Genomic DNA, 25,649 nt, shown 5'->3' on the forward strand with positions numbered 1-25,649 from the left:
CTGCTGAAAGCAAAGAGAGCGCCCGTACAAGTCTCCAGTGCCTCTTGGCCTAATCTTTTTTAATGGTCCTAGTAATATTAACTACTGCTGGATTTTTGGCAGCCTCAACAGTATCAAAGTTTCTGGAAAATGTTAAGAAAGAAACCTGGATAAAGAAAAAAAATTAAAGAAAAAGGCATTTATTCTTTCTTGAAAAGCTGCTGCTCTTAATGTATAGATTGAATTAAATTTTTCATCACCCTGAAAATTCAGCATGAAATTCTGCAATTTCAGGTTCTACACAAAGAAAAAGCCTTTAAGGCTTGCTGAAGAAACTGCCTTTCCTTCTTAGTCTTCCCTTCATGTAGCCCTTTGGCTGTTTCTTTAGGATTCCCTGCCTAGGTGAACAATAACCAAAAAGAAGATTTTCAACTCCCTTTTATTTTTCTTGTAAGAGAACCTTCTCTATCTTTAGCATCCTCCTATGCACCTATCAGCCAGACACAGAAATTTATTTCTCAGTTAATCCTATCTTTTAACACTTCTCTCATCATTAAAAGAAACTTAGTGAGGCTTACTAGAACTACAGGCTTATTTTTTGCCATTATATTGGCTGATGAAAGGCTCAGAGTTTTTTGGAAACTGAAAACATCCTAAGTAACTTAACAGAGTCAACATTTGACAACTGAAGGGAGCACAAGCACAAAACATATTGAGCGCACAGCACGGGCTGTTCACCTCGAAAACTTTGCCTTGGTGTTAAATTCTCCAGAGCGAGTTTCAGGTCGATGGCTACCCAGCCAAGCCGGCCTTTTGGTAAATCATTCATTGCAAGGAGCTCTTTCAAACAAGGCTATGTAGTTGGAGATGAGATAAATGTATCTCCAGATAGTATCTGCATTACAGGAGTACCTGTGTATTACAATCTTATACCCAAGCAATGAATTCGTCGGGATCTGAACAAACCCCAGAATATCCCATCCAAGGGCAGTCTCTTCTTTAATTTTTTTTTTTTAAAACTTTAGTAAATAATAGGGGGATGGAGTCAAAAGTGTAAATCCACCTCTTTCAACTCTTTCAAAAACAATAATGAATGTAAACAAGAGAAGAAATAGATAAAATGCAGTTTTGGCAATTTCCAGTGACAAAGCAGTTTAAAAAACCTAAACCTCTGAACGTCATTTAGAAATATTTGTCACAGCAGAATTATTTCCAGTATAAATTCGGTTTAAAGACAAAGTCTGCCAGTCTTCCCAGTCAAAGGCAGGATTACTATGCGCCAGACGTGTTCAGGGATTAATTCTGAACTAGCCAGCGTGAGCAGCAAGAGCAGCACAGAAGCAGCAGCATGGGCTTCAGCCACGCACGGTCTGCGCAGGCTCTGGATAACCCCGCGTGCCGTGAAGCTTCTTTTTTCTGAATCTGCGTTTTTGGCAGCTCTGGTCAGTGAGATTTTCAGTTATCATCAGTTTGGTGCGCTCTAAATGACTGACTGCTTGAAGTTATTTAGCTGCCATCCGAAAGGTTTGTCAGAAGAAAAAGTTCAGGACACAACAGTTTGGTCTTTAGAAGATGACGATGCACCCATGCAGCAGTGCTCTACAACAGCGCATTTTATAAATAGCGGCTAAGAGCAAAAACGCTGTCAGTTTGAACCTGTGGGTGGCATCTGTATCAGTGCCAGTTCCTGCTCATTAGCTGAACGGCAAGGATTTGCATTGGCTCCTCACCCTCTCGTTCTTACGGCTGCAAAACTCACAACAGGCTGGGTATGAAAAGCGAATTTCTGACTGAGGCTCCAAGCTTTTGTACAGTTTCTACACCCATCTCCATGGTTAGACAAGGCTCACCTCACCTCTCCTGTACTCCACAGCCCCGGTAGCCTGTTTGATTTCCCTTTAGAGCAATTAGTAGTCCCTGAACTGACATCGGTGAGAGCTGACCCGATGCATGCTCCAGCTCCAAGGAGGTGAGATGAAGGTTGTCCTTACCTCTCCTTGACTGCGGGTCACTTGATGGGATTTTTTGCTTTCTAGATTGAGCTCTGATTTCAGTAGTTTCTGTCTTGTTTCTTACCTTTCCACTAGCATCAGTGTGCAGAAAATAATTTTTAGAAGTAGCTAGGCTTGCAGCAGAAGCACACAGTGGGTCCTGGAGAGACCGCTTCACAGCTCTGGAGCTGCCACTGCAAGTGTGCTCCAGAGGTTTCCTTCTCTCTCCCTGAAAAGGAGCTCATATTGTCTCGTATTTTTGGATCACAGGTCCTCTGGTTGTTTTTGCTGGAATTAAAGATCTGAAACTTATGAAGACAACACAGTCTGGATTCGCGGGCTTCTATAAGAATGAACACACCACACTTCCTGAGAGGCACGACAGGATTTTATGTGGAGAGCTCTTCTGCAAGTGGTCATACGGCGAATGCAGAGATTTTGACTTTGATTCCATATGGTATACATCTAATCAAATATTTATTACCTAAACTATGACCCCAAAGTCCCTCTGTATACAGTACAGCAAGTGTAAGGGCCAGATCTGCAGTTGCTGTGCAGCAGCCACTCTCGCAGACCTCGGTGGTGGTGCTGAGCCCCGGGTACCGGGGGCGAGAGGCACGCCCCGGCGGGCACTGGGGTACTCCTCTCCCTGACGGTGCATCCATGGACAGTGTTCAAATGGACAGAATTCAGTGTTCAGCACAGAATACTTCAGCAGAACAAACTAACAACTAATTTGTTAAATACTTTTAGCAAAACAACCATTTATGAATTATAGAGCTGGGTGGGGAAGTTGGAGATGACAGGACAAAGAAATTTTTCTTCCATAAAATCCCATGTGCTACGTATTTGTCAGAAAAGACAGAGAAAATAAAAACAAAAACCCCAAACCACAGTAAAACATTATGGATCTAGACAGAGACAGCTGATACAAGGTTTTGTAAGAACCTGTGTTACCTCTAGGAACAAAATCCGTGAATGTATCATTGAAGCCTTTTCTGGGCCACCCGAGTGTGGGGAATATTCACCCTCTTACCAGAAGACTGTCAACTGTATCCAGATGTGTGTCCTTTCCAAAGTGTCACAGGTATCTTCTTTTCTCCTGTCGATGTTTTACTTAAACAATAATGAATGTTAATCGGACCGAAGACCAAAATGAGCCCATTATTTGCTCTGACAGTTCTAAGTAAGACTGGAAACTCTTTAGTGGTACAGCTAAATGGTCTGAAAAAAATAGGAACGCACCAAGAAGTTCATGTGCTGCTCCCCAGCTGCGAACATACTGGGGGAGAATTATCACTTGGTGCTTGGCAAGACATGAGTAAAAGTGAAATGGGTGCTACAACATTGCCTACATCTTCAATAGATTGCATTTTATCAACTGTACATATGGGGAAGGTGGGGGTTGCATTGCTTTTCTTTATAGTGAGTGAAAAGATTGCCAGGCTGTTGGCTGAGAAGGCGCCCTAATTCATTCTCTCATCTGTGTTTATGGTTTCAGGTACAGGTCATAGAAGTCGTCTTGAACAACACTTTTTATAATGTTGTAGACATGACGAATCTAGGCTTGACCAATGACAAAGAAGTAAGTAAATGCTCCAAACACAACTTGCCTGGACTCTTTAGAAATACTCAGCCTCAAAGAATAGTGCCAGTTCTGCACTGAACAGAGTTAAAGGGAGCAAACTGTCCCCCAGCCCCAGTGAAAGCTCCACCTTAGCTCTACAAGAGATTTACAGTGATTACAGCAGAAGGGTAATTGCCTTCTTGTGGTGTTGATGAAAGCTAAAGCAGCATAGCAGACGCTTCGGAGATCAAAGGGATCTGTAACAGAGACTACCTCTGAAAAATCATTGCTGTTTTCTCCGCTGAATTTGACTTTTAGTGATAATGTCAACCTGTGCAGTTTTAAGCAAGCAGAATGTGTCACGGCACCCTTTCACAGAGCCAGGTAGTGTGAAAAGCTGGCCCGCTATGGCTCTTCTTTCTGCTCCACCGGCAGCACCACAGAGGCCAGGGAGCATCCTTGGTGCCGAGGGGTTACAAGCAGGTTATAGCCAGGCCATAGGCTAATCCCAGGTGACCAAAGACCAGCACGCTAAGGGAACAGCGAAGGGATGTTTCTGGGAAGGGAGCCAAAGCAGACTGGTCTAACAAGGCATAAGCCTGGGATCAGGCAGAAGGTGAGAGGTGCAGGGGATGAGATTTGTTTGCTCCTCCCTCCGCAGCTGCTCTAGCTGACAGCCAGGTCCAGCTGGAAGCCTGTTATGTTATCCTCACGTGACAGAGAGGAACTGGGTTATTCCATTTTGCGTCAATGGTCTACAGCCTGTTCATGCTCTCGTCCCCCTCCCTAAGTCTTGTGATTCTGCTGCCATCCTACCCCACGCCTGCCTTCTTTCAGGTGGATATTACAGATCCACTTTGAGATAACAGCAAAATCTACCACTGATATTCCTAAGGGAAGGGCAGGGCCCGGGGATGATGTTGAGGGGTGGTGAATCCCTGCAGTTTCTGCTGTGACGGCGCTGGCCGAGAAATGACCTCTGTGTTTGTGCTCATCCCCCTCAGGTCCTGGTTCCAGTGGAAACTCCTTACGGCTCCTGCGCTTGCACGCTCGCCAGGAAGAAGTTCTTAGAAGCACAAGGCCATGTGCTAAAAGATGAGAGGCAAAGTCAGTTTGGACTGGCAGCTGCCCAGGGAAACTAAACCGCCTGGCGACACTCACACCTTCCTGATAAACTTAACAGATCGGCTTTCCTATCAACGTATACTCTGTACTGGCCTCTTCCATTGCTGACTACTTTTCCCTCTATGAACTCCTGAGGTTGGGATTTCTGAAGGACCCTCAGGAATTCAGAAATCAAAGTCTGTCCCTGAATCTCAGTGTGATTTGCAGATTGAAATCCCCTATGCTCTTTTGAAAATCCCGGCTGGAAACATTATAGTCAATTAATTTTTAAACCACCTATTCCCAGACCTCTTAACAAAACAATTCATTTGATACTGCCTGTAACATGCTTTCGACAGGTAAGATCAGCAACTCTGTATATTCTATTTATTAGCATGCCTTCAGTAAAGTGAATATACAGGCATGAGACCAGAGGTTTCATTGACGTAACCTGTCACGACCCTTGATGCCACACTGATCTACAGAGCTGAGGTTCTGACCCAGTAACTGAATAGGGAATCAGTCAGACACCGATTTCTTTGTGAAAGAAATGAAAAAAGAAAATACACAAAAGAAAAAAGACCTATTATATCTCCTCTGCGGTGTGAGTAGTTACAGCTGTTGACTAATTTCTCTGCATGTATTCTGACTGCATGGCTGCTGCTGCTACTCGTCAAACTATAGTTACTATATAATTACTTTTATATTAATCGCTGAGGTGTTTGAGGTTTCAGGCTATCTCTGTAAGTTTAATAAAATAGTTTTCTTTAGTCTAATAATCTCATCGTGACTTCTGAGCAGGCAGGAGTCAGCCTAAGTAACCCTATTACTTTCAGGAGGTGCAGGGAGAAAGCTAGACAGCCAGACTTTGCGTATCTTGCTTTAGTTACCCCAGGTGATAACTTTGAACGTAGAGATACATCCACACAGCCAACAGTTCTTGTCTCGCAAACTGCGGCTACCACATTTGCAACAGCAACCCTCCTCAGCTTCTGACAGCTTCTAACCACTGCTCTCGATTTTCTCCGGGCGTCATTTTCACAGACTCTACGTGACAGAGTGCAAATCCAATGGGAAGTGCCTGAAAACTGCCTTTCGGTTGCCTTTGCGCCTTCCCAATCTAGGCACCCTGCAGCATTCCTCTGGGTACAATCATTACATTCATAGGCACCGAAAATGAAGAACATGTCCTGCACCGTGTGACATTTCGAGGTGCTTTGCAAGATAGGAGCTTGCCTTGGTGAGCAGGGCACAACAGATGCAAAGGGAAGACACTGTTCACAAGCCTGCCATATCTCCCGAAAAACAACAGGACAAATGATACCTCAGAGCCAATCTGTCCCAGTGCTGCTCTCTGGTCACGAGCCAATTCTGAAAGTTTTATTTACGACACTTTTAGCTTTTGCTGGGGACATTCTTTCTTACCTTGTTAGATTGTGTTATATTGTACTTGTGGGCTTATGTCTTGCTATTTCTGCTATTTTTAGGTGCTTGTAATTTATTAATGTATCTTTTAAGGGCAAATAAAGAGCAACATCAAAAAAACCAAACCAACCAGTATTTGACTGTTTACCAAATAAGAAATGAAACCATTTACTACTTAGATATCAATGCAACATTGTAAGTTAAAGAAGTATGTTTCAGTTCAGCTAATTCTACCTCAAAAAGCGACTGGGCTTGTTCCAAACGACAGCTCGCTACCAATTGTTAAAAACGCATGAGAAAGAATCTCACTGAACATTCCAGTATTTACCTCTTCCTAAACAAGGCACATCTTCACAACCCACTTCCCTTCTACCTTATGAGAAATGTATTGGATTAGGCGAAAAGTTTCCTGTTGTTACTACCTGCGCTTCGTTTGTGGGCTTGTAAGGTAGCGCTGGACTAACCTTCCCGGCAGAACGAGGACACGGAGCAGCAACCAGTTGTTTATTTAGACTTTCCTGTGGCAACAAGCACACATGTACGCTGCTCCGGCAAGGAGATTTCTATAAAGCTCCGCAGACATGCAGACATTCAGCAAGCCTTTAAAGGCACCTCGGCTCAGCGCCATCCAGCACTGCAAACCTGAGTCACTTTGCGTGGGCAGGCTGCTAAAGAAAGTACTTAGGCAATCGGAAGAAGCCCGAATTTTCCATGTTGCAATTAGGTTCAGATAACAACGGCATAAATCATTCTTGAAAACGGGACTTATCCAGACTTACTTGGGCCTGAAGCCTGACCAAATTCCCAGCTTCATTAGAGTCAGTCTCTACAATGGACTTGCATTATTTTAACTGAGACGGGGGGCGGTTTCAGTTCCTGTCCTGGGGAGCTGTTCAAGCTGCTTACTGTATTTTACTCAGAGGCAGCTGTGATGCTTTGCTGATGAAATCAGACTTCATGAAAATGAGCAGCAGCTAGCAGATCGTAAAATTGCCACTTAAAATACATCTTCTTGCCCATAACATGGACCTTGCTGGGCTGTATCCCAGCAGTTTATAGGGCCTGGAATCTCCTACCAAGAAACAGGCTATTTCAAGTGCCATTTCAAACATCTTACTGTCATTTTAGCGTCCGATTCTTTCACATCCTATTTCTGTTCATTCTGATAGCTGCCCAGGACAGTCCAACCGCAATCCTCCTCAGCTGCTGATCACGCTCCACGCACAACCAGCGTCACACAGACGAAATGCACAAGTTAAACTCATTAGCCAACACCTAAACCAGAGAGGAAACGTCACCTTCGGGGTCAGCACGAGTGATCTGTCTTCACTGGCTGTATTATTCTATATGTGTATTCAGGCTACCTGCAATCCAACAAACATTTAAACCTGTCAGTTTTCATTAACTATTACAGCTACATTTTTTCTTCTTTAAAGTTTTGGTTTGTTTTTTTGTTTTTTTAATCTTGCTTTTATCAGGAGTACAGAACCCTGATTCTACGTTGAACAGAGCTAACTTAAAATGACCAAAAAACCCCCTTCTGGCTAGAAATCTCAATATAAATACTTTTGAAGTTAGAATCCTGCTATTTGTGTACCTACAACAGCCAAGCTTCTTCCTCCTGGAAAGCACACAGCTGTATCGAGAAACGAAACCTATTAAATGTCTCCAGTTAGAGGATCAAAAATGTCAACTTGCATCTTGGCTATAATTAGGATATAAAACGTTTTGTGATTCTGAGATTGAACCTTACCCTTCATAGCAGGCTGACAAAAGACATGCACACGTACCTGAGTGCATGCCCACACACCTGGTCCCATATGTAGATGTACATATATATATATATAAACATATGTATAAATGGCACTTACTAGATCAGCTGGTGTATGACTGATCTATGACAATCAAATAAGAAACACCATGAGCTGGGGTTAGTTGCTACATAGTTTTGTTACAGACTTGCAAACTCCCAGCTGCAGTGAGCTGAAGCCTGCCACGTCCCCTTCAAGATCCAGCCCAAATTACACATCAGGACAGCAGTTCACCTCTGCCAGGCTCACAAAAAACGAGCAGTGGAGAGAACCAGGAAAGGGGCACACACCCCATTGCTGCCTGCCAGAGAGCTGGAGGGGCGCTTCACGGGCCTGGGAGGCAAAAGCAAAGGTAAAACCATTCAGTCCTGCCAGCTGACCGTCGCAGGGCAGGCAGCGCTGCCAGTGCGTGCTTGCCTGCAGGGACAGGCGTTTGTAGCCCAGGTCCTGGTGAGTGGAGGTGCACAGGGGGGCCAGCCTGGAATGGGAACATAAGGTAACAGAGGCAAGAGATACCAGAAGACAAGCAGGAAGGATGGGGGGGAGGGAAGAGGAGGGAGATATACAGTGATAGTAAAGAATATCAGACAAATCAAAAGAGGGAGAGAACAGAAAATTTTAAAATGACTGAGGACAAGTATCCTCTCTGGCTGCTTCAGAGCTGAAAACACAAACCCAAACCAAACACTACTGGAGGGACTCCAAACTAGAACAAAAAAGGGGGCAGAGAAACCTTTGGTGCAGAGGGAAACTTAACAGCAGAAACCAGAGTGTACTGAGGGGGGCTGCTGCCACCTCTCAAGAGTGGCATTAGGCACAAATCCCCACATTAACATCTACATCTGACTGTAAAAGACAAGAGCTCAAGTCTTAACGGCCTTGTACTCCCACAATGTTTCCAAATCTTCCAGATTACCCGTATTTCCAGGCAGAGAAGCCCAGGCAAACTGGCACGTGGTATTTATACAGAAGGGAGGAGGGATTAGAAGTGTCCTTGCAAAACAGGGTTGCTACACCCAGGCACACACCCTCTTCCCCACTTCTCCCTGTGGTTTGGCCATCAGCTGGGAAACAAACTCAGCTACAAGTCCCTTACTCTTTACATCCTTCCTCCTGCTGCAATCCACCAGTACAAGACAAAGCAACGCTACTCTGGAATCTTGAAATGATGAGCCTTCCCTCCCTTTTTTTTGTACGATTTAGCTGCCACAAAGTCAGGGGCATCTTCAACACAGCAAGTACTGCAGAGTGCTTATGGAGGGGCAGCTGAATTATAGCAATCATCTGAAAAGGGGAAGAGAACATCTTGAGATGAGTGCAAGCCTGCCAATGCCAAGACAGTTGTTGCCTGATCAGCAGATCAGCTGATGATACAGCAGTTGTAACTGCTGACTCTTCCTTTAACAAAGACGCTCACGAGCGCAGCATATAAATGCAGCAGTGGTCTCCAGTACTCACCAGCAGCCTTCAGTAGCAACAAAACTCTCGCATGGAGACCAAGGGCCACTTACAGTCTTCACGATGCTCCTCTTGGGCTCTCCAGGTGTTTGAGGTTACAGTTGCATCCCCCAAATTTACAGCATCTGCCAGCTAATGTTATTCTGGGAGCAAGTTGAATGCACATCTGGGATCCAAAGGAACATCACTAAATCAAGCAATTACAGGGGCTAAGCAAAAAATAATTTAACAACCTTGTTACATTATCATATTAAAAATAAGACCACAGCCTTTCCCAACAGGAAGGAAAGCTACTTATTAAATCAATCTGCCCATTACTGCAAGGGAGACTGCCCTTGCAGGCTTCTGGTGGGCTAATGACAGCCGCTGCCCTTCGCACCTCCCCCAGGGGAAGCTGCTGTCAAAACTGAGCAACACAGAGGTGAAGGTGTATGGAGGCCTTCGGTGTGATGGAGCAGGACATGGATGGGCTCTCCTGGCTGACGTCCCCAAGCACCAAGTCGTCTCACTCCCTGTGAGATAAAGCAGAAGCTGATCCATTGCCTGTGCAAGTTGTCCCCGAAATGAAGGTGAGAGATTAGAGCAGACCCCGCTCTACACCGCTCCATTCGCCCTGCTGCCTACCGAGCCAGTGACGGTTACACTGTTCACATGCACATTTACAGTCAATTAATTTCCCACATGACTCGTGGGCCCATTCCTGGAAGGGAAGGAACTGCTGTTCTGACTTGGAAGTAAAGAACCAGAACGGAGGCAAAGTGAGACGATGTTTTTCAGGTCCTGCTCAGACTCAGCCTTCAAATTTCAGACAATATTGCCATTAAAAAAAAAAAAAAATCACTTTGTAGCTTCCCCCAGACTCACAGGAAGTAAGACCCTCTGCTTTCCAGATAACTGTGAGTGTAACTTAAGTGTGACAGTGGAAAGAGGAGTGTTGAAGATAACAGACCAATTAAACGCCGATTTTGAAAAAGAGGAAGAGGTAAAGGACTTGGTAGAATTTGAACATGTTGAAAAAAGGTGTGAGAAGAGAGGAAACTTCAATTAGCAAGTAATCACTGACAGCAAGGGCCTAACGTGACATTTTGCCTGGGCCATTTCTAACTAGGAGTGATGCATGGGTGGCCACTCCCTTTGCTACAGCTGCCGAGTGTTGTCCTGTAATTATAAGAGCAGAGAATTTTCTACGAATTGATAAAGTGAAGTGCATTAGAGCAAACTGTTTTAAAGAAAACAATAACACGCAGGGATGGGAGATATCAGCAAGCAGACAGAACATTTTTCTCCGGGTTGAGAAAGTGACTTGGTGGACAGGCACAGCCACGGCCTCCATACTTTGCTGACATCAGGTGCTTGATGTGTGGTACTTGGCACTGTATTTGGATACAAAGAGAACATGCTACATGTTGCGTATCTACAGCCTGAGAGGAGAGCGAACATCAGAGCTGATGAACGGTACCAAGATATATCTCACAACCATCATATCAAAAAAGGAATATTGTAAAGCTTTCAAACAATTTTTAAAAGTGCTATGAAAGATTCCGATAGATGTGCACTAGTGGTATTATGAAAAGGATAAGAGGAGGGACAGGGAGGAGGATGGAGAGGGAAGAGGAGGACCTTGGATGCAAGTTCTTGTGCTGACCGGCGGCAGGGCCAGGGAGCTGACTGCTGCTTTGCTCCTTAAAGCTGCCTCTAGGGCAAGGAGGCCACCCTCTAGATTGCTGTTTCAGCATGAAAGCAAGGAGACCCACAGCGCTGAGACCACCCTCACTCTCACACCCAGTATCGGCTGAGCAGTTGGAGACCCGGCAGCATAACCACCACCCAAAGCACAGGGAGGGCTTTTAAGGAAGAGGGACTCTCCTGGCTGCAGGCACATTCAGGGCACGTTATAAGCTGGATTCCTGCATAGCTCTGCGACTCTCAGAACTGCAGTATTGACATGGTATCCAGTCATACCCATCCGTCGCTTCCTCATCTCAACAGCAGCTGTGTTTTCTGCAAGAGGAATGGTAGCTAAAAATAATCCAGCTTTGACTTCCTCTTTCAAACCCTCCAGTTTCTTTTAAAAAAGATTTTTTGCTATCCCAGAAACAGCAAGGAGAATGTAACAGACAAAAACCAGAACGGTCACCTGCACAAAGAGAACAGCAGCATTAGAAAGCTCAGAGAACAGTAGGAAACTACAATAAAGATCAGGGACAGTAAAAAGAAATTGGTACGGTTCTGAGTAACATCCTCCAAATTCCCTTTCACACTTGCAGCGAGCTTTCTGTTAGGCCTCTACTTGTATGAACCAGTGAGCAGTGCTGATCAAAAGGGGAATACAATCTGGATGTTTCTGAATACAATTCATTTGCTCATTAAAACACGTTAAAAGAAAGCATGGTGCTCAGTAATCACCAAATGAGCTCTCATGGCTGTACAGTGGAGATTTTTACTCCCTGACAGAATAAATACATTTCAATTCTGTGTCATCCATAGATTTACAAAATGTGTCAATCCCACACCAAAGACGCAAATAGACAAAAAGAGAATATTCAATTCATCCTTCAGTAATATAGCACTACGTATTCTGCTCCAATAATAATTCTACAAATACAGGGCTGGTAGGCATCTCTGGACTGCTACAGGCAGCTGCTTCACCTAATCCTTTTCATAAACATACCACCTTCTATATATTAAAATATTTAGGATTTTCATGTATAATTTTTCAACTGCAGCCTGTAATTAGCCTGATACAAACTGTACGTGAAAGCTCCCCAAGGCAGGGACGATGGTCTCTATTTGCATCTAGCCTTCCAGAAGATCCCCACTCCCAGTAGGTATCTCTGGATGCTACCAAACTATAAATAAAACCATAAGTAGGATTCAGACTGTGACTTACAAACCTGCTGCTAACAGACTGATACCTGAAGTGAGCACAATACAAGGGACAGAAAGAGAAATGGTGAATACAACCCTGTCTCCTATAATGTCCCAAAATCCAAATAAATGTTGTACAATGTAAAGGTTAGAAAGTACACAAGAAGGCATACTGCTGTATAGGTTATGTATTATACCATACACTGTGAGCTTTACCTACAGCACAGCTATTAATGTGGCTTTATCCCCTCTCAAATCTCAACACCAGAAACCAGAAGCAATTCTCTGAGCACTGTAGCATCAACAGCCACCTTGCGCTTGGCCAAGTCAGAGTGAAGGCAAGGGCCACCAGCCAGGCAGGTGATTACAGGAGCTTCTCCTCTCCCTGAATCCTGTCCCCACTTGGCGGAATGCACCACTCTCTCTTACCTTCTCCCTTCCCAGCTTCACCCCTTCACCATTTCCTCCCACACCATTTTCACTTTCACCACACTGTCCTACTTATTTTCTTCTTCCCAGTTCTTTGCTCAGCCCCACAGATGCAACCTCACATCTGGGGGCTTTACCTAGTTCTGGGGGTAATCATGAAGCTCTCTGGGCCAGTGAAGATGGTAAGCCCAGACAGTGCTTAGCACCACCTGCGGGCTGTCTCCCAGGCATTCTGGGTAAGCCACCCTGCTGTACCAGGGCCAGCACAGCGTCTCTGCACCACTGACAGCTCTAGAACGGGTAAGAGAAGCACAGATGTTACTGGTGAACTGTGACCAGGGCTTCAAATTCTCTCCTTCAGCAGTACATAACACTAGATAAGAAAAAGCAAATATAATGAAATCTTTAAATATCTTGGTGTTAAAAGTAATCACAAGAACACAGAATCTTAAGTAGGTTTTGGTACCTTTTTAATGAGAAAATGGAGAAAAACAGGAGCTTCAATATACCACAACAAAGAAACAGAGAAAGTAAAAGATCTGTAAAGTAAACTGTATCCAAACATAAGCAATGCTTTATTGGGATATAGCAAGCAACCTATCAAATAGGGAACCGGTACAAACAGATTGAACAAGACTCTCTTTTAACAGAGATGTATGGTGACGAGACAGCTTCTTTCAGTTTTTAAAACAAGTGTTCAAACCGTTAAGTAAAGCATTTAAAAAAAAAAAAAAAATCAACCATTACAACACCAATGACAATGTTAAAAAGGTGCAGATTTTACTTTTTTTACAAATTTCTGCATAATGTTAGAAAACAAGTTATCATAAATTAAAAAAAGGAATAAAATGATTTTTTTTGTTGTTTTGCAAAGCAACACAAACTTTTTAAAACCAACTATACTTTACATAGAACTACTATTAAAACCAGGTGAAAACAAGCTGAAAATTTAAAGGACAGCAAAAAATACACAACCCAGTTTCACCTGTCAGCAACGCCTTCTGCTATCGAAGGGGTTATGTTAGTTGTATGTACAGCTTTAAACATTGCAGCATACCACAAGTAAACCTTAATAAGGTCAAAATAGGACCCTCTGCAAAAAAGGGTGAGTTGGCAAGCGTCAGTCCCATCCTAAAATTATAAGTAGTAATTTTAGTAGGTCTTTAATGTAAACTAAAACCTACTTGAATTGGTTTCTCTCTCCCAAAGATGCATGTAAACTTTATTTGGGGTTTTGGGGTTTTTTTTTGGTATTTTAATTCATGAAGTCAAGAACAAGTCCGGCTCAAAAATGAGAATGACATACCTCCCTTTTGTTCTGGATACAGTGACGTAGCTATCTCAACATGCTCATTGACAACTCCTAAAAGAGAAAATCATTATGTACTATGTAAAAAATACACACCACCTCTCTCAGTTCAGACTCAGTATATAGTATATTGCCAACTCTATCCAATAGGATATATATTGTAATTTGGTTTAAATTCTTTAATAGATATATTCTCTCTTTACAAAGTTCCATCACATGAAACCAAATTGCTTATTTATTGTTTGAGGCACAACACGACCCCAATTAGACAATTCGCTATAAAGAGTTGTTCTTTAGATGTTGTGTCTGTAGAGGTTTTACGTGATATTCATAGATTTTCAGCGCAGGCCCCAGTTTTAATGAAAGTCCAGTCAGTACATCATTTCTTGTCATCAACAGTAATGATTTGCCATCAATTTCCTATAAGAAGAATTAAAGAGTTGATAAAGACAAATGTACAAATCTAACAGATGAGAACAGTCATGCAACAAATGGAAGACTACTACAGAGGATCAATAAGAAAAGAAATAGTAGCCTTTATTTTCCTGAAACTACGTTTATAGCTGCTAAATTCTGCTGTCTGCTTTTCAAGCGCTCACCTGTGCTGACGAAGGCATAAATACTATTTAGTCAAGCACAAAACTCAAAGAGCCTAATTTCAAAATTCCCTCCTTGTAAATCTGTTTCAAATTAATAGGTACATGTGCAGATTGCCTAATTATCAGTGATTAAGGGAAGGACACTCTTAAGAAGGTGGCTTATGAAGTGCATTTCAGAAGAATTACCATTGACAGCGATATGCAAGTTTGGACTAGTTGGTATCTACTAATAACTCCAGGTGCCTTCTTTAAAAGGCCAACCTTCCCACGCTTCCTGTGGAGGGGAAAAACAACCCAAAAACAACAACAAAAGGATTCCTGCAATCAGAAATTTTAGAAGGGCCTAACTGTGGAGCTCAACGCTCTGAGGGAATTTCTCTTCCTCCACTTAAAACAGAAGAGGCTAAAAGCAGCAACTTCCCAGCGTGGGTCTCAACAACCTCTACTCATTCCCGCTTAGAATTCCCACTTTTACATCACAGATATGTTGGGGTTTTTTCTCTCAAAACTTGGCTTTCTGACCTATTTAGATTAGAAATCCTGTAGATGTTTTTTCCACCTCAAAACTTTGTTGTATGTTTGAAAACTACCTATAAATGATTTTTCAATGGTCAAAATGGAAGATAAAGAATCCACATCTCCCAACTCCCATCTCCGTTTTAGACATGAGATCATCCTTTTCTTTACACATTCCTACACTTCAATCACACTGCACGGTTCAGGGAACAGGAGCTACACCCACACTACAATGCATTGACTGCTGTCTCACAACCCAGCCAGACCTCCCAAGGTCACCAGAGCCCAAAGAAGTGTATAGCCTTATGGCATTCTCCTGCACTGGACATCACCCTGCTGTTGCATTCTTTTTTACTTTTAATAAAAAACCCCACTATTAAATGTTGAATTTATTATCGATAGCCAACAACCAGTTCAAATGCTTGCATATACTGTTGCTGTCCATGATAATATATTGCCAAAATTTTGTATTTTTATAAATACTATAAACATCACACATTAATTTATCCCACTGCAGCATCTTCCTTATATATATTAAATGTTGCCTTGGAAATGTCAGAGATCCCATCCTCAATTACAACTCAACGTGAAAAGAGGAAGACTTACATTAGAGTTCAGCATGAATTTGTCCAGACTGATCTCTCTCATAATTTGATAAAGTTTATAAATACAAAATACATGGACAAACCACAACACAGTCAAAGATCAGCTGAAAGTGGAGTTTCTTTAAAATCTCCCCAAGAGATGACTGCTAATCCCTCAGAGGAGTGCAATGTAACAGTACTTCTAAAAGAAAAAAAGTTTCCAATAACTTTTTACCCAATTATAGCAGGTGCCTCTTTCCAATTACTGTTGAGAATGTTAATGGTTAAAACCAGTTTCTATTCTCTCTTTTCCATTCATCACAATTCCTTCTGTGGGAATTTTGACACCAGTGAGTATTTTGCTCATTGCTATGACCGATCTGAAGTTGCCTTTTCTGCTGCTGTTCAACGATGCTATGGAGGAAGAACAGCCTCCAGCTTGGTAGGATCCAAATGAAGTAAATCCAGTACCTGGAACAGGAGAAACTCCAAGAATAGGAAAAAAGCATCTCTATTCCTTTCCCTTCTTCTTCCACAGGGTTCCCTGTGGATTCTAGAAAAGTTGGTAACTAGTAAGGCTTTCATTGAATAGAAAACTGATTCTCTAAACATATCTGGGTAGAAATGAGTGATTATGTATTCAGAATTCAAGGGATTTATATCCTTGTGTGCATTGTGAGCTTTACCTCTTCCACTTCTTCCTAGTTTTCCACTTAAACCTGCATCTGTAGATCTGTCATAGCCATTCCGTTTTTTGGCACCAGGTAAGATTTTGTATGCTCTGATGACTTCTCTGAATTTCTTCTCTGCTGCTAACCTATTTTCTGGATTTTTCTCAGGATGCAACTTCAATGCCAGCTTTTGGTATGCCTTTTTAATGTCATCTGCAGAGGCACCCGTCTACACAACTTGAGCTAATAGTAATTTCCCACTGTGCCACGACGCCCTCAGCAGCAATAGCGTATTGTCTTCAGCAAATAACCAGATATGCTGGTTTTGCCTGGGGTAGAGTTAATTTTCTTCATAGCAGCTAGGATGGGGCTATGGTTTGGATCTATGCTGGAAACAGGGGATGGTTTCATTCCGCAGGGCTCACACAGGGCCAAAGCCTTTTCTGCCTCTCACCCCACCCCACCAGCGAGGGGCTGGGGGGGCACAAGGAGCTGGGAGGGGGCACGGCCAGGACAGCTGACCCCAACTGACCCCAGGGGTATCCCACACCGTACGACGTCATGCTCAGCATATACAGCTGGGGGAAAAAGATGGAAGGGGAGATGTTTGGAGCAATGGCCTTTGTCTTCCCAAGTCACCGTTATGCCTGATGGAGCCCTGCTTTCCTGGGGATGGCTGAGCACCTGCCTGCCGGTGGGAAGCAGGGAATGAATTCCCTGTTTGGCTTTGCTGACGTGCGCAACTTTTGCTTTATTTATTAAACTGCCTTTACCTCACCCCATGAGTTTTCTGACTTTTACTCTTCCACTTCTCTCCCCCATCCCGCTGGGTGGGAGTGAGCAAGCAGCTGGGTAGGGCTTAGTTGCTGGCTGGGGTTAAAGCACAACACCAGAGAACCAGTTAAGCTTCAAGTCGCCCCAGCACTCTTTCTCCAAGTGACTAAGAACTGCAAGGTTTCACAGTACAGCTAACACAAAACCATGGCAGCCAGCACGCCTACGTTCTCCTCCATGCCGTGGCTCTGCTAGAAAGCAGCAGTGGACACAAGCTAGCATCAAACCCTCTTCCCGTCTGCTAAGGCATTGCAGCGAGGCCAGCAAACTACCACCAGGTTACTTGGGCTTATCTGGCTATTGCAATACTAATGGCTAAGAAGCCACATGGGCAACAATGAAAGTCAGGCATAGGACTAGCATGTCTCAAGACATGGCAAACAGCTTCAGTCTTTGAGTGAGCCACAGCCTCCTTTGCTCCCAGGGCTCCTAGAGAAAGCTCAGCCACGTACTGGCAGGCAGCAGTTCTTTGAAGGCGTTCACACCCTCATCCTGCATCTGGTCTGCCTCTCTCTTTAGTTATCCTGTGTCCCCAGCTTCTTGGCTTGTCTGATTTGCTTGCTGATGTTATGGTTTTTTTGTTATTGGGCAACATCTTTCAGTTGAATCTCTTTTCATCAGTGAGCTCTTCTGACTTGCTGACATCAGTGGAACTCCAAGAAGGAATAATGTATAATCACCATACAATCATCACTTCTTACCAGCACTTACAATACAGTTTTAATAAAAAATTCTGCATTCCTTAAAATGTCTTCTCATTTTCCTTAAAATGTTGTAAGAAAAATTCAGGTCTTAATAATTCTTTGAGTCACTTGCTTTGGGTGAGTCCAGATGTATTCAGATTCATCAAAAGAAAAAGCCTGGACTCAGTTACTGTTGTGTAAAAGCAGAATGTAATAATAAATCCCATGATTACATTCTGGGCTATAGATGTTTTGTAAGAAAACCATTGTGCTACCCCTGCTGAAGCAGTTCAGTGGAAAACAATTTCCCAATGTTGTAGGTGAAATGGAATACTTGCCTTTACCATTTACAACCTTACTCCCATTATAGCACATATTCAAGGCAGTAGCAGATCAAATGAATTTAGGTTTCTGGGGCCCCGACAAGCTGCAGTACAAATGGCAGAGAAACACAAGAGATGGCCAGAGCTTCAGCTGCACGCCTTGTCACTCTACAGACAGAGGACAGCTAAGGGTTCAAAGTGAACCTGACTGCACTGCTGTACCCAGAAGGCCTGGCAGATCCTGCTAACAAATACCATAAGTACACAGAATTAGTTAGTGGCCAGTAAAGAGCATAGAGGAAACAGACCGTCACCACTGGTGGGAGGTTTAGGGACAGGGTTGGTCCTGGGGCTGTTCCTGGTGCAGACAGGGAATAGGCTGGAAGAGCTGGCATGGAGTACCAGACACTTGCTGCTCCTTGTGCTGCGAAGGGAACGGAGGGGGAAAGAAGTGGCAATGACTTCTGCTACGAGGGTCCGTCCCACCTCTCCTGGCTGTATCTTGGTGGCAGCTGTCAGCCTCTCTCTCCAAGGCTTTGGCATAAAGTGAAGTTGGCAGCAGAATCACAGCCACATTTCTGCCCATGGCTATCCTAGCAGAGCCCTGGCAACACATTGCTAAAAAGCAGCTTACTTCAGCTATCTTCCTGAAGCCACTTGCCCTCACTGCAGAATACTAATAAAACCTTTACACTCTACTTCTATGCTGCTTTCCATCAGGCTGTTGCAAATTGCTTTGCCAAAACTCATGAGTTAGCCTCACCTTGCTGCTGCAAGATCAGTAGTAATTACTGCAGTATTACTGACAAGGCAGCTGAGGTGCAGAGAGGTTAAGATATTTGATGAAAGTCAGAGGTATCTGTCAGTATAAGGAAAAAGCCCCAGAGGCCACAATTACTTCGCCACTGTGGTTTTTTTAAGCCACATTTCCAGAGCTGTTGAGGAGACATGGATGCTGGTGTTAAGGAATGGATACACTCAAACAATTTTTTTTGCCTGTTTACCCGTCTTCAAATTCTGAAAAATTAGTAGCAGCTGCAGAAAGGGCCTCTCTCTGCAGTCTGCCAGAGAATTATCCAAACACCAGGCTTTTCACCCCTAAGAACAAAGAGCTAAATTTAGATGCTCTATTATACTCATCAGTTACGATCAGATGGGATTTCACTGTCCAGGTGCTGAAGGTCAGCAAGATTAACCTGACCAACAGTAACATTATTTCACGTTAGATGTACAGTTTCCCTGAAAAGCTGCCAATAACTTGCACTAGCTCAGTGCCTTGGAAAGTCAAGCCATCTATTTTGATACTAAATACAAGTGTTGGTAGCTAATTTCCTGGTAGTCACACCTACAGACTCATCAGGGAAGGTGCTGAACTCACAATCTGGAGATGTCAAGGCCCTTCTCTATGGAATGGGTGGGCTGTTGGCTGAGTAAGCCAACATCCCCTATCCTGCCCCAGTAATACACCTTACCAGTGTGCTGATGGGCGAGTTACAAGGGGCCGTACAACTGTTAAGCTGTTTGCTGATCAAAACTACCGAAAGAAGCCGTCCATTAGCATCAGCAGTTACAAGGCCCAGAAATGAAGACCCAACCTCTTTCTCAGACCAAGCCCTACAAACACACTGCTCCTGTCCCTAAAAAGAGTCTTCCCCTTTATTGCCTACTTGTCCTTTTCCTGTTGGCTTGCACTGCCAAGTTCAGTGCAACACAGCAGCCCCTTTTTCACCCTACATCTTCAAACGCAACTTGCTTCTTAGGAGCCCTGGATTTTATACTCATGAGTGTATTTGCACAATACACTAAGGAAGAAGGGAATTACCACTCACATTTTAAATAATAAGACAGTGAAACTGAGTGGGCTATACAGGGAGACTGAGTCCAAGCCAGGAAACTTGTTTAGATTCCTCGCCTTTCAGATGACTGTTTTAAACAAACTCCAACACGTTATCCACACCCTGTAGAACAATATTATTACTCAAAGATCATAGTCCCATGGATTTTCACTCAATAACAGACTCAAATCCCCCCGTTCATGTGGGATTTTCACACCCATTTAACAGCATATAACCAGGTCCATGGCAAAAATGTGCAATGCAAGAGACTGGTGGCAGTCAAAAGGTGTTTCCTAACAGATTTACCTGTTCTTGAAAAGCATTGGCTTGTTCTTCAAATCCAGCTGTTCTGAAGTAATTCACAACATCGATAACAGCCCAGTCAGCAGGATCTGGAGGTCTGCCGTTCTCTACTGAACTGCAAAGTGCAAATCCAGACAAGTAATCACTAAACGTGTGCAGAGCATCTGCTGCTTTTTTGTGCACACCCTGTGTACATCCCCTCCTTCCTTGTTCCTCCAGGAAAAGTGTCCTGCAACACACCTCCCCCTGCCCCAGTACAAAACAGTCACTCCTGTTCTCTTCCATTTCAAAGACCCGATGCTGGGGACAACTGAGGTACCTCTCCCTTCAGAAAAGAAGAAAGTAAGAAGAAGAAATCTTCTTACTTTCAGCCAAAGGTAATCAGTCAGGATCTTCTCCTGCAAGTGTGCTGCCTTCACAGTTGGAGAACAAAGACTACCATGACTGAGGTACCAAATCCTCGTCTTTCAAGACTGCAGCTTATTTTCAGCTACTAAGTACTGACAAAGAATTGCAGTATGTGGATTATTCTTTTCCCAGACGAGAATGTGCTTCCTTGTAACACGGGACGAAACTACTGGAAACCATCTTTACCTTGCAAAACAAAACAGAAAAAAAAACCCAAAAATAAAAAGAAGAGAGGCACTCTCTAATATATAGGAAATTTCCCCAAATTTGTTTTTGGACTCATTTTTGGGCAAATCTATGGACTGTTTAAATAGCTGTGAATCTGAGAAAACATCTGTTAAACAAAGAATTAATTCCTTCTCTGATTGACCTCAGGCAATTGCTTTCCACAGTAGCAAAACCGACCAGTCATTCATATTACGATCCCTCTCCTGCCATTCTTATCCTCAACTTGCCATCAACCTATCTCAGATCACCTTTGCATATCTGCAAATTCCTGGTAAAAAAGACACACAGTCAGCTTGATTGCCTTTCCTACAGCAGTTTAGGAGGATGAAGAGCAAGACATCAAAAGAACAAACTTCTTTAACATTTTTCTTCAACTACAAGTCCTAAAGTTCATGCCAGACATTTTCCACTGTTCTGCATGCTTAACCATAATGCTAATGAAGAAATATCGAAAATGTACAGGTCAGGGCAGATGTCAAAATCCTGGCCATTCCATGTCCTGAAGCTTAGAGGCAGGACTTTGATTCTCAACAGCACCAGCTGGAGAAGAAACACAGATTATACTCTCCTGACAGCATTTTTGTTTTGTCCTTCAAATTTTTCTTTTCCAACTGTCACCACCTCTGTCTCACCTAGACTTGTATGTCTTTCAGCAAAACAACCGAGTGAATCAACAGCCAACTGTTTTTCCAACCAGCCATAAAGAGAAGCAAACAGAAACACATATAGTACCTCCCATCACTGTTTCTACAACATCCCAGTTTCTACAACTAGCTGAGCCCTGGGAAGGAGGAATCATGAACACAATGATTTTTGCTTCTCCCCTAACTCTTCGAACATACCTGTCGATATGACAACAACATTCTGGCCCTTGAGATTCACACTGCAACCTCGAAGCCATGCTGCATTTGGCCTTCTAAAAGCAGTTTCTTTCACTTACCACACGGAATATACACATATTTTGGAGCAATGAGCAAAGGGCCAGAGTTTCTCACTTTTGCTCATCAAGTAACTACTTGCTTCATGAATCACTTCACTGATTGTGATTACATAGAAAGGCAAAACTCAGCAAAATTGAAAATGAGACTATTTGGCCTTATCAGAGCTCCTTTTTTTTTTTTTTTTTTTTTTAAATCAAAGAATGCCTTTCAATTAAGATTTTTGGTGTTGTGCACATTCTGGGGCTTAAGAAGTAAAATGTGAAAAGCATCACACAAAACCTACACTTATTTGTAAAAGCAACATTTGAAGAATTATATTTAAATCTTTGCATTTTCCCTAAGAGACTATCACTTGCAATGACTCATCTTCTACTTGAAATTAAACAAACAGCTCAGTATTTAAAAAAAAAAACCATGATAAACCCTAAAAGATATTGAATTTATTTCTTCCTAAACAGCAAAGAAAAGATTCAATCTGTAAAAATACCTCCTAACTGTATTTTGCTTAATTCCCCAAACACTTTAATTTCAAACTAAATATGGTCCTAAACCCTTCTTCCCACAATTTTGTATTTCAGCCCAGGTGCATTAGTTGTTCATCTAGCTCTGCTTTTCTCACTAGGGAACTACAGCTCGGTCCAGCCACACCCCAGGCCCAACTGCAATGACTTCAGGGGCTCTACCTTAGTTATTAACTAATCACAGGAAATTATGGCAAGCCCCTGCCTCAAGGAATAGCATCATGCCGGACCTCAATTTCCACAGCTACAGCTGCAGGAGACTCAAAGGCATGTGGCAGACTGCTGGAGGCTGGCTGGATTTTAACCCATCTACCCACACAGATGCTCACTTGGCTTCTAGACTTTAACAGTATCCTCCTTGCCCTGCTGTTGCACATGGCTCTATTCTTTAGCCAAGAAAAGGGAATATATAACAGCCACGGCTTAGCCATACACTGGTTTATGCCAGACATCCTGGATGCTGTAAAATCTTAAGAGGACTAGCATTTTAGGCTTTGTAACAAGATACTAGATGCACTGATAATGAATAAAGATTAGGCTTGTCTGCTTTTTCACCGCTGTCCCTGTGCCTTTATTGCCATCATGTGGCAGAAGCAGCAAGGCCCAAACGGATATAGCTGTGAACAAACAGATTTTATCCAAGCTATTTATAACTGCTTCAAGAAAGTGCCAAATACTTCCTTTGTAGATATGTGCACATACATACTGTACACATTCCTTTAGAAACCACAGCTCCTGATCACTTTAATTACAATCTCCATCAGTTTTAAAAAGCCACCTTCACAATTAGTAGTTGAGCCTTTATCACCTAAGCCTCAAGGTGAAAATGATTAAATGCAAACTGTCCTTGCTTTGAATGCCTCCCTTCTCCCCCCACCACCATGGAGTCCTCATTGTAGAAGCAAGACTGCCAGCTGAAGGTGGCTTCTGAGGGACATACAAGGTATCATCTACTCCCAGTTGCTGAATAGGGATGATGTGTTTTATGCTGGTGTGGTGTAACCAACGTCTCAAGTGAAGGGGGAGCACGCCAATTTTAATGGCTGCCATCAGGTCTTTTGATGCTGTGTGGTAATCAGGTGTTTTATCAGCATCCTGAAGTGACCATTATTATTATTACTTATGTTACTCTAATGCCTGGGAGCCTAAACATTGTCAAGTTTTCTTGGAAGGCTTATAGAAAAAGAGATCTGAAGGAGAAGAATGTGGTGCAGCTTTGCAGAAGTGTTGCAGTTTGAGAGGACTAAGAACTCTCTCTAGCACCTTTCTTTGTGTGCTTTTTTTTTTAATATATCTATATCTAGATACGTATATATCTATCACAGCACAGCTTCTATAACCCTAAAGCAGCAAAGCCAGATTTTTCCACACAGAACTCCACTTCTCAGATCATAACTTCATTCAGAATTGCTAGTCCTAATCTAACAATTGCTGACCATTAAGGATACAGAAATGCCTCCAAAACAGTTCCTATCCCTTAGCCTGCAGTCTACCGCACTAATGAAAATTCTAGAGCAGTGCACATCACGTTTCTGTCTTATTCCCACCCTAGGTCTTAAGTAAAAAATGCAGCAGTTTAGGGCTTCTCAATAAATATCTGTTCCAGTAGAGGACTGACACCAATACACTGCCGCTACTACTTCCCAGTTCTAGAGGGCTGGGCAGTCAGCACAGAAGGGCCCATGTTTCGCTGAAAGAGACAGACTTCCACATAGGACACTCCTCACCATCAGGCACCAGTTCTGCAAAGGCCACTAGCAGAGAGGTGAGCAGAGGTAGAGTACTGGTTACAGTGCTACCACTTGCTTTAGTCTCTGATTGAGAGGAGAAATCAATGGAGAAAGGTATAACCCTAACTTAAGTTACTAGCTTCTGCATCTCTCCATTGCTATACAGTCCTCCCACATATCACTTTTAATCAGTTCAGTGCCCGAGACTCTTTCATTTCGATGTTGAAACATAATAAAAGTAACTGAGAACGGGGAAGGTTTGAAATGAGCAAAGATGGAGGTGCCCACCCCTGCCAACCACATTAAGTCAAAGGAAAACTACAATCAAAATCTGTGTGCTGTTTACATAAACTGAACACTATGGATTCACTTACTTTTTGACATCCAGAGAGCCATTTTCCTTGTTTTCCATGTCAACAGTTAGCATGGGGAGGACAGAGGTTTCTTTTACTTCAGCAACTGATTAATAGGGGGGAAAAAAAGCTGTGTTTAATTATTGGTAGTATGAAAAGAACAACATAATGTAACAGAAACAAGCATTCTACAGGGACACAACCATGTTTCCACCTGAGAGCAAAGGTGCTGTCAAAGACTGCTTCCCTCAGAAGCCTGGCAAAGCTGTTAATAGCTAATGAACGAAGAAAAGTTGACCTGTGCTTCAAACACAAGAAATATTTCATGCCTGAAAATCAAGGAAGGTAACGTTACATTTGATCCTTTCTGAAACTAATAAAATTTTGATCAAACTCTATACTCACACACATAGAGACTGACCTGCAATATATAGCTAGATAGCAAGAGGGCTTATTATGCCATCGGTCACCCTGCTATTCAGAGGATCCAAACAGATGTATGATCTTATCCCTAGTGAGGTTTTGAAATCCATAGCCTTGTTTTACAAATGGGGAATCTGGGATACAGATGAGCACAGGCTGACTTATACCCAGCTCGCACATAAAGCTAGCAAGCAGAGTTAACTAATTGAGCCCCAAACTCCTCAGGCCTAAATCGGTATCTTATCCGTAAGACCATCCTTCCTGCACTAGCACAGCTTCTTCTGTAGGTATGGTATGCTAAACTCTGAAAAGGAAAGGAGCATACGAAGGACACAGGAGAAAATCCAGTTTGCTTCCCTCCTCGCAGCATGCTGGAGTACTTTCACCACGCAGCTTTTTCCACCGCTCCGCGGAACATGCAGAAACGACCTGAGCCTTTTCTTTCTGTTCCCGAGTAAGCCATTTCTATTTCAGAGAGCACCAAAGAACTGACCAAGGACTCAGGATGTTCTTGCTGTAGCATTAATGGATGCCAGTGAAATGTCACAGCGCTCTGGGAAGTACAGAATAGGGAAATCATGCCCTTCAGCTAAAACTTTGCAAAAATAGAGGATAGCAATTAACGCTGCTGTTATAAAAAGAAAAAAAAAAAGACCCTTTATTATACAGCTAGCAGGACGTAAAACACCAAGAAAACAGTCACAAACTGATCGCAAAGATGCTTCTCCCCGTACCGCTGACCAAACAACTCCACGC

At 43.0% G+C, this 25,649-nt stretch overlaps 2 protein-coding genes across 2 annotated transcripts in view; one reads left to right on the forward strand and one right to left on the reverse strand.

Annotated features, from left to right (window-relative positions):
* LOC104122902 (uricase) overlaps positions 1-4,885 on the forward strand; it is a 12,724-nt gene extending 7,839 nt beyond the window's left edge. Inside the window, exons 5-8 of the mRNA XM_035890656.1 lie at positions 2,241-2,427; positions 2,934-3,057; positions 3,472-3,555; positions 4,542-4,885. Of these exons, the coding sequence (XP_035746549.1) occupies positions 2,241-2,427; positions 2,934-3,057; positions 3,472-3,555; positions 4,542-4,679 (533 nt within the window). The 3' untranslated portion in view covers positions 4,680-4,885. The remainder of the gene's footprint in view (positions 1-2,240; positions 2,428-2,933; positions 3,058-3,471; positions 3,556-4,541) is intronic.
* An 8,768-nt stretch (positions 4,886-13,653) lies between these two features.
* SAMD13 (sterile alpha motif domain containing 13) lies at positions 13,654-25,316 on the reverse strand. Its single transcript, XM_009635090.2, has 4 exons — positions 25,219-25,316; positions 24,492-24,576; positions 20,293-20,404; positions 13,654-14,361 (listed from the first exon to the last, which is right to left on the reverse strand). The coding sequence occupies exons 2-4, from the start codon at positions 24,542-24,544 to the stop codon at positions 14,218-14,220; spliced, it is 309 nt and encodes a 102-aa protein (XP_009633385.1). The 5' UTR covers positions 24,545-24,576; positions 25,219-25,316; the 3' UTR covers positions 13,654-14,217.
* Positions 25,317-25,649: the final 333 nt, after the last annotated feature.

Source organism: Egretta garzetta, unplaced genomic scaffold (assembly GCF_000687185.1).
Source record: "Egretta garzetta isolate BGI_Z169 unplaced genomic scaffold, ASM68718v1 scaffold43, whole genome shotgun sequence".
Lineage (NCBI taxonomy): Eukaryota > Metazoa > Chordata > Aves > Pelecaniformes > Ardeidae > Egretta > Egretta garzetta.

Excerpts from the sequence above, each read along its gene's own strand:
- SAMD13 (XM_009635090.2), bottom strand. The coding sequence starts at position 24,544 with ATGCTAACTGTTGACATGGAAAACAAGGAAAATGGCTCTCTGGATGTC. Across the intron at positions 20,405-24,491 it reads GGCTCTCTGGATGTCAAAAA|TTCAGTAGAGAACGGCAGAC; the intron begins GTAAGTGAATCC and ends TGCACTTTGCAG. Across the intron at positions 14,362-20,292 it reads CCAATGCTTTTCAAGAACAG|GAAATTGATGGCAAATCATT; the intron begins GTAAATCTGTTA and ends TTCTTCTTATAG.